At 42.0% G+C, this 12,476-nt stretch overlaps 2 protein-coding genes across 2 annotated transcripts in view; both read right to left on the reverse strand.

Moving 5' to 3' along the window:
- Positions 1–97: 97 nt before the first annotated feature.
- On the reverse strand, positions 98–8,086 carry ndufs2 (NADH:ubiquinone oxidoreductase core subunit S2). Its single transcript, XM_034557621.1, has 14 exons — positions 7,938–8,086; positions 6,942–7,045; positions 6,274–6,464; positions 5,795–5,915; positions 4,732–4,844; positions 3,855–3,929; positions 3,663–3,740; positions 3,482–3,567; positions 3,221–3,340; positions 1,429–1,558; positions 1,218–1,313; positions 874–957; positions 415–472; positions 98–299 (listed from the first exon to the last, which is right to left on the reverse strand). Exons 1-14 carry the CDS (start codon positions 8,042–8,044, stop codon positions 262–264), a joined length of 1,401 nt encoding a protein of 466 aa, XP_034413512.1. The 5' UTR covers positions 8,045–8,086; the 3' UTR covers positions 98–261.
- A 769-nt stretch (positions 8,087–8,855) lies between these two features.
- Positions 8,856–12,476, reverse strand: part of kirrel1a (kirre like nephrin family adhesion molecule 1a) — a 28,320-nt gene continuing 24,699 nt past the window's right edge. The window contains exon 15 of the mRNA XM_034557648.1: positions 8,856–11,412. Within this exon, the coding sequence (XP_034413539.1) occupies positions 10,672–11,412 (741 nt within the window). The 3' untranslated portion in view covers positions 8,856–10,671. The remainder of the gene's footprint in view (positions 11,413–12,476) is intronic.

Consider the following 12,476-nt stretch of genomic DNA (forward strand, 5'->3'; position numbering starts at 1 on the left):
GAAATGAGCATTTGAAAAAGAACAGCGTTTAAGATCCCTAAAAAAAAAAACACCCTATTGCAATGCGGTGGGGAAAAGAGACAGCGTAATACTTTTCTATTGGGTCATAAAATATTTATTAGGATTATTTGGGCATTGTACATCACTGATTTTAAGTAGAGTCATCAGTCAAAAAGTGAACAGGAAGAGAACCTGACAAACCGATGTGTGAAGGAGAGGATGAACTCTCCTCCTCAGAACCAACGCGTTGGTGGAGGCGGTTTAACGGTCAATTTCTCCAAACACGATGTCCTGTGTACCTGTCAGAGGAAGAAGCAAAGGCTCAGTACCACTTGATACCAATGCTAATATTTTTGTATCCAAGTATTATTGCTCATATGAGGATGGACTCTTGAACTATAACCACTTGCTTACCAATAATGGCCACGACATCAGCCAGCATGTGTCCTGTGGACATTTTATCCAGACCAGCCTTAAAGAAGAAAACATTTATTAGCATTCAGAATAACTGAAGACGAGCCATTCAGGGCAGATGAGCTCTTAAAAAATGATGTAGTCATAATTCATGCGATTATAGCCTGAAGTTAATGCACTAACTACTCTTAATAGTTTGTTTATGCCACTTTAAAAGACAATTTTAGCCTTGAAGACCAAAATTCAAATGGCGACGTTAAACAGCGGTGCATGTCCATGAGCTACGAGATGAGCAGGAAGGAGAGGAGGAGGGGGTTCGGTCCCATTTTAATGGCTCTATAGTACTTTATAAAATCTACTTAATGATCTAAAAGTAGCCTTAAGGACAAGCCGTTAAACGTGCTGAATAATTGATACCCGGTGTGTTTAATATTTCAGTGTGAAGTTGTAAGTGCGCACCAAATGAGCGAATCCAGGAGCTTTGATCTTGCAGCGATAGGGTCTGCTGGAGCCGTCCGACACCATATAAACACCAAACTCTCCCTGTGAGGGACACATGGGGACACACACAAATACACTCCAGTAAGCATATTACATTACAACAAGTCCCTAAAGGCTTCCCAATTAATTAAGGCTACAAAAGAAACCTTGTATATACACAGGATGGAGACGTACACTTTTTGTTTGTTGGGTTAAAATCTATTAAGTCTCATACTGCATCTGCAGATTACTTTACCTGTGCGGTTAGTCAGAGGAAAATAGTGAATATTCAGAAATATTATACATCTAGTGAGTGGTCTCACCTTAGGTGCCTCCACAGCTGTGTATGTGACCCCTGGGGGGACCTGGTAGCCCTCCGTGTACAGTTTAAAGTGGTGGATAAGAGACTCCATGGATGTCTAGGACAAGAAGCACATAAAACATGTGATTCTCAGCAGCTGCGTTGATAGTGATGCGTGCACACACACTCTGTCCTCTCATCACACACACATTAATTTTTCCCAGTCTACTCACCTTCATCTCAGACCTCTTGGGTGGGGCGACCTTGGCATCGTCCACCTTAATCTCTCCTTCAGGCATCTTGTTGAGCGCCTGCTGCATGATCCTCAGGGACTGCCTCATCTCTTCCACTCTGCACAGATACCTGGACCACAAGCATAGAGAGAAGAGCGGCGGTGAGCTACAGATGCCGGTAATACTGTGTGGCACTAAATCAGACAGAAAGCAGGACTGGCAATGGTGAGGATTGATCACACAAACAGATAACAGACTGCTGTTGTTGACTCCTATACCACAGACAGCTTACGCTGATTAATTTCTCAGACCGTTTGATAAACATCACAGCTTCTGTGATTAGAGACCGTGAAGCCACTGCCTCAATTAAAATGTTTAAGCAGCAACATTATTAATAATAATAATAATACATTTATTTATATAGCACCTTTAAAAACAGAGTTTACAAAGTGCTCTACATATAAGCAAGATAAAAACATCAATACAAGTAAACATTTCAGAAAATACATGAGGCAAAGGAGACAATGTAGGCAATGAACACAATAGAGGAATAGAACATTACAAATACAAAATAAAGCAGAACAGACAAACTAAAATAGGGGAAACAAGGGGAAACTGCATAAAAGGATGACATCACTTAAAAGCAGTTCTATAAAAATGGGTTTTAAGAAGTGATTTAAAAGAAGCTACTGATTCTGCTAGTCTTATCCCCTCAGGTAGGTCGTTCCAAAGTCGAGGGGCTCTGATGGCAAAAAAAATGAGTGCATGAATGACTTTTTCCAGATCTGAGAGTTGGATTTTTTGAGATTATTCTTAATTGAAAGAAGCAGGACTGGACAATTTTTTTGATCTGTGATTCAAAATTTAATTGAGAGTAACACAAGTAAACATTGCACCCACATTTCTGGCAACAGGTTTTAAATAAGCAGCCAAGGGACCAAGTTGACTCTTGAGACTGGTGTTATTGTTTGGGGAACTGAATAATATGACTTCTGATTTGGAGTTATTGAGCTGAAGAAAATGTTGAGCCATCCAGCAGTTAACGTCAGAGGGACAATCTAAAACAGTTTATTATTAAGATGTTTTATTATTAAGATTATTAAGCTCATTATGACATTGTATCAGGGCCATTGTAGGTCAAATAAATAAATGATTACCTAGCCAGGGAAGGGGGTAATATTCTGAGAAAGATTTAATACATTTGAATATTCTCTGAAAAAAAGTTATAATATTTCCAGAAAATATTTCCAGAAAAACAATATATGGACCAATACAAAAATAATCCCTGTTAATCATCACTCATGACCCACCAAAAATGCCAGGTCTGTTATTCAAAACTGTTTTTTTTACATCCCAGAGAATATTCAATTTTTTTCTCTGAATATTACGCCCTTCTCCCACTCAGTATTGTTTTTCCCCACCGACAATGGCCCTAATACTCCGTTGTAAGCTCACACATCCAGCTGTATCTATATTTAAACTATGATTTATTTACATATGGTTATTCAGTAAAGGATGCTTGCTTTACTGAACATATACATTAATTGTATATGCTGGTTCAATGCAGCTTTTATAAAATAGCAAAGACATACATACCACTGCAATTCAAATGTCTGACAAATACATTCCTTTTTAGTGGTAAGGTAATCATTTTGGTTATCTCATGTCAGAAGACGCAGCTTGCATGAGGCATATTTGGTGAAACGTGCCCCTGACTTGGAATTTAAAAAAAGGGAGGGCAAGGAAAAGGAAACTGGGAAAAAACGACTCCAGCCATCTGTTCATCATTTACCTGTCGTAGCAGTCTCCTTTGCTTCCAACGGGGACGTCAAACTCCACTTGGTCATACTTGTCATAAGGCTGAGACTTCCTCAGGTCCCACTTGATGCCTGACCCTCGCAGCATCACGCCGCTGGTGGAGGGGCCAGGAGAGGGGTGATCACAGTATACACATTTACGCTCGTCAATCGGATTAAAAATATGCAAGCTTTTCAATAAAAGGCCATTAAAAAAGGGGAGGAAAGGGGTCTTTTGACTTTCATGAGTGGGTTACCTGAAGCCATAGTTGAGGGCATCTTCAGCGGTAACCACCCCGATGTCCACAGTACGATTCTTCCAGATACGATTGTTGGTCAACATCTGCATCGAGGAAAACCAGCAGATTTGAATTACCATCGACAGACCTTCACCACATCCTTATCGTCGTGTTAAGGGTGTGTGGAGGTTTCAGTCACCTCTTCTACTTCATCAATTCTAATGGAGAAATTCTTGCACCACTCATAGATGTCGTCCATCAGGCCAAGGGGCAGATCCTGGAACACATTTAGCATCGTCAGTGATTATGATTGATGAATCTGATTTGTCGCTGTTCCCAACGAGAGAATTGTTTTATTTTGTCACAAAAATAAGCCAATGAATTCTCCTACCTGATGCACACCACCGGGTCTGATGTATGCAGCGTGCATCCTGGCTCCGGACACTCGCTCATAAAACTCAAACATCTGAGAGAACACAAGGGACACGCAGTTTGTCAGAGGGCCTCAAGTAGTATATTTCATATTTGTATATTGAAAAAGATGATCTACTCAATAGATGCTCTATATGGGGTACTCTGGGTGTCCGAGTGGGCCTTGGGCCTGAGGACAAACTGATTCTGGAAGATGTTTTGACCCGACTGGTATCGAAGTAGTCAAGAAAATGTTTGAAGCAGAGCAAGCTCAATGACAACATACAAGTGAATATTTCCTGAGGCCCAAGTATATGTGCATAGCTAGCTATAACTAATGCAGTCTAATAAAACAGCCATGAAATAAATCATATAAATAATGTTACATTTGGGCTGAAACTGTTCAGAGTTGCTGTTAATTGTCTTAAGACAGATGGTAAGCTCTGGACTACAGGTGCAAAGAAGCTTATAGCTAACTCTTATGCTGCGTTCACAGCAAACGCGGTGCGAATATTCGCGCCACGTTTGGTGTGAACGCAGCATTACACAGCTAAGCAAATAAACATAAATATGTAAATAAGGGAGGGATTGCACATAATTAGGGGCGATTTTTCCTGACGGTGAAGCTCTAAAATTGCTGAATCTCATGCAACCAACCTAAGGTCAAATGATCTTAGTTAACAATGAAATGTCACTTTTTTGGTCACAATGTTTCTGTTGGCTCCCATAGAGTTGCATGATTTTCACTAACTATTACTTAGTTAGGTTAAGATTAAGTATCACTAACGGGCATTAAAACAGCACCTTCCAGAAGTAAACAAATAATGAACAACAAGACAAGACACAATGACTTGGACCTTCTCTCTCTCCTCAAACAACCAGAAAAAGGGGGTCATGGCACCAATGTCAAGGGCGTGCGTGGTGATGGCCATGATGTGGTTGAGGATGCGAGTCAACTCTCCGAACAGAACTGCAAACACAGTACAGAACACACCCAACCGTTTAAAGCAATGGCAACTATTTTTTTGTAAATCAGTTGAAAGTTAAGTTAAGCAAATGTAGCATTTCACTACAGATTATTATTTTATTTGGGGCAAACTGAATATCTTTTGCTTTTGGAATGTGCGTTGGATAAAACAGCCATTTAAATGTTACCTTGCAAATAGGCATCTTTTGCTACTTTGATATTCTCTACGTCACTCCCTACTGTTTAACGGAGCATAAATGAGACAAGAATTACACCTAGCAGTCTCTCTCCCCGCCGCTGGGAAAACACTTTGCAGTGAGGAGAGCGGGCACCGGCTTCAGAGATGGACCGTCACGGCTGTAGCAACTCCAATTCTGCCAGCGCAAAAGCGTACACACAGCTGTCTGCTCTCCTCCTGGCTGTCATCACTTCGGAGTAGAAGACGTTAACATTCTTTTACGCCATGAATTAGTTAAAACGGTTAACTCTATCTCAGAGTTGGTGTTGCAAGATTAGGGCTGATTAATAACAGTAGGTGGCGTTTTAAACCATTTTCCAACCCCAAAATGCAGTGTAGAAATTGGTTAAGAAATGTAAATGATAACACCAGCATGGATGTGTTTCATCACAGTGCAGTCATATAATTTAATTTAATTTAATTTAATTTAATTTAATTTAAAGCTTAAAATACACACTTAGGTGTGCACTTCCTCTTTCATTAACAATAAATGGGGTGTGTGTAATTATAATACATGTCACACATATCAGTGTCACACGCTCCAAAATCAATCAATATTATTTATCACCACAAATATTCTGAATTATATGAAAAGCAGCTCTGTATAATTCTACATGTAAATACAATTTAAAGAAAAAAATTATAATAAATGTCAAGGCCTTAAATCAGTTGACTGAAAACATTAAGACTTTGCAGAACCACTTATAGTCTGTACCTCTGATCCACTCAGCACGGGGCGGAGCTTGGATGTTGAGCAGCTTCTCCACAGCCAGAGAGTAGGCCTCCTCATTACACATCATGGATACATAGTCCAGACGGTCAAAGTAGGGCAGAGCCTGTAGCATTAAAAGAAGAGGAACTGGGTAAGGGACTTACAAGAATGACGTAATGCATGACAGGTCATTTTAACCTTTGATTAATTCTGTTGACGTCAACAGTTTAATTTGGTCCCTTACTCTCGCCCCGTCTACTTTTTTACAGTAAATCCAGCTCATTCTACCTAGTATGTTGTTGTGTTGAATATAATGAAATGGGATATGGCAATAAGTTGCGTTGCCATTTACTGTTCTGTCTTTTGAAACCGTCAAAACTGCCCCAGTGATTCCACACTTTCTGACTTTGCAGCCTCCTGTACATGCAGAAATATGAGTTACAGAATACAGACACACTCTTTACAGATAAGTGGTTCAGTACCTGCAAGTAGGTCTTGTACTCTATGAGCTTCTCTGTGCCACGGTGAAGCAGGCCGATGTGGGGATCACATTTCTTGACGGACTCTCCACTGAGATCCATGACTAGACGCAGCACCCCGTGAGCAGCAGGATGCTGGGGACCAAAGTTGAGGGTTGTGATGGCCACCCCCTTATGCGAAGGAGGATCTTTGTCTGCGAGAAGAAAACAGAACCACACAGGGTAAGGCAAATTAAATCATTGAGTAAAAAAAAACTGGTTATTGCTTCAAGGTCTGATTTTCTAATGCAAATAAGAACAAAACAAACAAAAAAAGCAAGAAGAGCAGCTTTTTATAGCTAACAATTAAAAATATACTGTATATATATAAATATACTTTTTTTTGGTACACTTTCAACTGCAACGTGACATCATTTGTAACGTGACATCATTTGTAAGGTTCTATTCTGGCACTGGTGGTCAAAACCCCACAAATCATTCAGAACAATATGTTGGCTTGATTTTCTTATCGTCCAACCTGTAGCCATAAACGCATATCATAGGTTGCCCAAACACCCAAGTAGTCAATCTAGTGCACTAATATATATATATATATATATATATATACACACTTTCTTTGGAACCTAACATTTTACACTTGGCTTTTAAAATGTGTGTGTGGGTGGTAGTACCATTCCAGGGGGGTGGGGTCCACTTCTCATTAATGGCAGTGGGGTACATCACTGCTCCAGCAAACTGCTCCGTCCACTCCACATCTGGCTGCCATTGTTTCTGCCTGCCAAAAACAATACAAACATATTCTTTACATGAGGCAAAGTTGTGTTAGTAAGCCTTTAGTTTTGAGCCCATACCGACAATTACAGAGTTGCACAAATAGAATCCTAGTGCTCGATAGGTGCCACCTCGCAGGCTTCTTGCATGTTGCCAGAGAGGCTTTAGTCTCATTTTGATGGTATGACTACACTAGGCTTGAAAACTGATGATAGTCACTATTGGCTAATAAGGTAGATGCACTAATGGGCATGGCCCATATCTTTGCTTAGTGCAGTATAATAGTATAGCAACATGTGTTTATTCATGCACATTATTGGACCATCAATACACTGCTACATAAGAACATAAGTATCTGCTGACCTCCTGTGGTATCATAATATCAAGTAAGCACAAGTAAGAACAAAACCATTTCAGAGATCTCTACACTGGTTTTAGAGCCCAGTGGTTAGTTTATAAGAGACATGTTTTCTGCTTGTGTGCTATTTGCGTTTACGGTCTTCAATTGAGCAAGAACGACGGCACACAGTCACTGTTTACTTTTCACCACTGGTCACCCTGTTAAAACGTGCATAACAGGGTGGTAAACACTGCCACAAGTTAGTTAGCTAACCAGACTTATCTCAGGTAACCACTAGACAGTCGGGAGCTAACATAGGTTAATGCATCACGCAACGTACACGCCCTCAAAGGGTGATATTGCGATAATACGTCTGTGCGTGCTTCGTTCAGACGTTTTCCATTCAGAAAGACGGTGGGAAAGTGTAGCAGGCGACTCGAATTAGCCCGAAGAAGAGCGACAAAGTCGTCTTATTTAGCATTATATGCTAACGTTCGCCTTCAGTGTGAATGTGTGAGTGGACCTCAAGCTTCCACAGCGTGTTTTGTTATCTTACCTGTTTTGCACGACAGAGCAGCTGGGGCTCAGCAAATTATTATTTAATATAAATGTTGTTGAAGGACGTCCTAGTTTGGTAAGCGACCTCAGCATCGTGGCCGCCATCTTGGCTGCTGGACAACCTCTGGCTTATGACGTAGAGAGGTGTCGTCTTCTTTTGTGGTTTTACACGCGCATTTATGCGCGTGTCTGCCACCTATCGGTAGGATCTTTACCAAACACATGCAGTAGTTCACTTATTAATAACGTGTCGTGCCATATACAGTAAATATGGGAATACTTTACGATAAGAATACTGTTAAGATGTAGGAGGTAAAATAGTTATGCAGTAAAATACATTTTGTTCCATTTGGTGGGCTCACCTGTAGTAATGTGTGCTCCTAGATAAATTGTGAGGTAACAAAAGTAACTGATAAATCATACATTACTGTTTTGTTAGCATATTTGAATGATTTCGATGTTTGCTCTCGGTTTATCTCACACTATTTTTAGGGTTGGTAGTTGGCATGTTTCCAGTTAGGTAAGATTGATGTGCACAACACACACATATTATAATTATTATGTATATTTCTATTGTCATCAGTATTAAAGTATCCTCACTGTTATCCTAAAAGACAACACACGCATATACCTGTTGACAGTTTGAATTGCTTACTAATTGGACTCCATGAATTTGTCAGAAAGACAAACATAAGTAAGCAGAACATAATGAATGATTATTAGTAATCTTTTAATAAACACAATATTGCAGTGCCTTAGGATATAAGTGTTTAAAATGTAGTGTCCATTTCCCCTGAAGTTGGGCTCTATTGCCAACACAAAATAGGGAACTTGCCCATCCCCATCTTCTCAAAGACGACAAACTCTGCTTTTTTATATAAAAAAACAGTGCTTTTATTTATGTAATACTGTGGAAAAATAATTACATACCATTTTTAAAAAATATTGAAGATAATGAAATTAAAAAATGAGAGTTTGATAACGTTTGTTGTAGATCTTTTGAACAGTTGTCTCTGCTACGAAGAACAGTACAATAAGATAAACATTGGATTTTTCTAAATTCAAAGACACAATAATACAGGATACAGTCCTACAAGAGGTATAAAAGTACTGTTACAGGATTGTGAGAGAAAATTATATGGACATATACTGAAACACACACCCGCACACTTAAGACACGGACGTGCACACACATACTGTATACACACGGGCATGCATACAATAGCCGCGCGCACACTCGAGTGGGGCGCTGCATGTTTACAGTATGCTTCCCATTCACACATCTACACAAACACACTGTACAAATCAATACGCGTGCCAATGCCCGCACACTCCTTCTTGATCTCTCTCTCTCGCACTCGCACACCCACACACTCGCAGTCATACATTACTACATGTCAATATTGTGGACAAGCCTTCATTGAACCTCTCCATACACATTCTCCTCCGGCCTTTTTTTCTTTTTTTTTGGCAGACAAGATGATGAGGAATGATTGATGAGGAATGAGGAATGGAAATGTACGACATGTTCCCCTATAAGGCCACTCAGTTCTAAAACCAACATCTGTGTTTTTCTCTCTGTCTCGGCACCACGCTTGCAGTGAGGAGCTCGGAGAAAAAGAAGGGCTCCAGCCCACAAAAATGTCTGGGAATGACTCAAGGCCCCAAAGCCTGCTTCGTAAAGCAACAGTCCCCAAATAGAAGGAGTGTCTACTGCATATACATGGTCTAAGGTGAAGAACAATATGAACACTTGGCACTAGGTTTATTTTATGCACTGATATACCCTTCCTGAAGTCAGGCTCTGGTGTTGACACAACTCGTCTCAGCGGAAACCCCGGGTGGCGGGCGCCCGAGTTAAGCGGGCTCACGTTCAAATGTTTTGGTCCATACATACACATTACATGTTTTACATTGACAAAAATAATTCTGTAATGTTAAAAAATAGAATACAAAGCTCTAGTCTGGTGTGCAAATGAAAAGAAGACATTACACAGATATAGATAAGGGACGTCTAAGCATGAATACTGTAGATGCAGTGCAAAATGAAGACAACCCTCCCGACCCCATCCCAGGACCCAACACTCTGCCACACGCCGCCCAACTGGTGGGATGTACCACTGTACAGAAGGGCATTTTGGGATACTATATATATATATATGTGCTCTATGATGATTGAATAGGACAACCAGAGAAAAAAAAGAAAGAAAAAAAGATGGCGTCCAGAAATGACTTCCACTGGTTCAGCATTTACCATATTTGACAGTCAGTGAGTTTTGCCTTAAGACGTTCTCGCTCATCATTTTACAAAGTCAGTTCATAGCAAAAGATCTGTGCCCTCTCGTCCTCTCTCTGGTTCTTGCTCTCTGTCCCAGTCTTGATTGTGACTTTCGCCATCCGCTCTTTCAGAGCTCAGATATACAAACACATCGGGAGTGAGGGAATTTCAAAATTGCGTGGAATTTCCCTTCCCTGTCTCACTAAAGCTCCTCCTCTTGTTTTTCTTGGGGTCTCTCGCTCACTCTGTCTCACGGGCACGGTCTTCTGACTCTGTGCACATGTGTGTGTGTGTGTGTGGTATGTTTGTCTGAGTTCCGTCGTGTGCGTTTGTGTTAGTGTGTGAACATGTGTGCGTGTAAATCTATGTCTGTGTATTTTTGTATGTGACGCTATTTATAAGATGCTTCCTCATGCTCTGCTAAGACTGTGAGGTGGTTACGCATCCCCCCGTCTCACACATGAGTCTGCATCCTCTGTGTGTGCCGGCTGTGGGAGTAGTCAGAGTGTTGCGAGGTGTAGGAGAAACGAGTGGAGCTGCCGTACTTCCCTAGTCCAGTCTCTGATCCTGAGGGTGCAGGACCCCCGGGACCCCCGGGACCCACGGGACCCACGCCAACCCCAGGGCCCCCAAGCCCTGGTCCCAGCCCGGGCCCCACCCCGGGTCCCACTCCGGGTCCCACTCCGGGTCCCACCCCGGATCCTACCCCGTACATCTCATAAGATGGGCAGGCCTCCAGCGTGGCCAGGCTGGACGGGGCAAAACCCATGCGGTAGGTCTGGTAATGTGAGGGGTATCCGTAGTTGTCGTAGGCCAGCTGGGAAGTGGAGTCCAGGAGGCTGCAGTCTCCTGGGAAGTCGCTGGCAACGGGGGCGGGGTTAGGCGGGGGCTGCTGGCTCTGGCCCGCGCGGGTGAAGGTGTTGAACTGGGCGTAGCTGATGTGGGACAGTCTGGAGGGGGGCCGGGGGTCATAGCAGGCCTGGGGGCGGCCTGGGGAGGTGAGGGGGCCAGGGGGTCCAGGGGCTCCTCCACTAGCAGTGGCCCCTGAGCCTCCGGCACTACTGCTGATAGATGCAGCTCCACCGGGTGTTCCTGCAGGCGAGCGGTAGTCAGAATAGTGCAAGGTGGAGCGGGAAGCGGGTCGGCCTTCATCGTGGGTGGAGGCTCGCACGTTGTAGTAGCCATTGGTCGGGTCCTGGGGACAAAAGCAGAGTGGGCTTTAGGAAAAGATATGATGAGGAAATATAGTTTCTATATGCCGGCGTTTAGATTCATAGAATCAAAAAGATTATAAGATAAATCCTTTTTTTGGACCAGATTAACAAGAAAAGAAAAACACAGAAATGTTGAAGTGATCATTTGTGTCCAAAGCTTCCATGAGTTTGCCTCCGTGTTTTCCTCCAGGCCTCTCCCAGCTCATTACACCCACATCATATTGCTCTGCTATTATTTCTGACATGATTCTGCCTCGTTGTCTCTCATGTGTCCGACTTTCACACCCAGCCAACGTCGTCTCACTGCGTTGGTGCTTCAGGTGGCGGGGAGAGAAAAAGAAGAGAAAAAAGTCTGGCTGAGGCTGTTGTCGGAGGGGGATCTAACCATCACCTGGGGTGGATTCATGTCTGTGTTTCTTTAAAGTGATCCAAGGCAGCACTCCAGCTAGAGGGCTGGTGTTTGCCCTCACAAAATATTCATGTGGGGGGTTTCAACAGAACATTTTGGCAGCTTTACGTGTGAAAATACATTCATCACCTAAGCCCAGCCCCACAGCGTCAAAATGCATGAATGATTAATGTCAGCTGAATGGGCAGGGTATGCCTAAACAGCCTTCATCTTCCTAAAATGTATTTCCAATTGTTTTCTTGTTGTTGGTGTCTTTAAACATCTTCAAATGTACGGACAACCGTTTAAGCAATAGCCTCACAGCCCCTGGAGTGAGAATGAGGAGCAGAGTATACCTGTAATATTTCATAGTAGCTCATATTGACATATTTTAGTATCCAGTTTACATGACCTGGGATTTAGTTGCTCAACTGATTCTGCAATTTTGAATTAAACCATTGAATTTTGACAAAACTCAGACTGGAGCTGTCTGGTCTTTGTCTTCTCCCATCTGCTGCAGATGCACAAGTGCTCCCTCTAGAGGGTCAAACGTGAAGTTTTAAACTATATATATATATATATATATATATATATATATATATATATGGTTTTTAATGGAATGAAACTTTTAGAACCGATAATTATTACACTTGTATA

The sequence above is a fragment of the Cyclopterus lumpus genome, chromosome 18, assembly GCF_009769545.1.
Source record: "Cyclopterus lumpus isolate fCycLum1 chromosome 18, fCycLum1.pri, whole genome shotgun sequence".
NCBI lineage: Eukaryota > Metazoa > Chordata > Actinopteri > Perciformes > Cyclopteridae > Cyclopterus > Cyclopterus lumpus.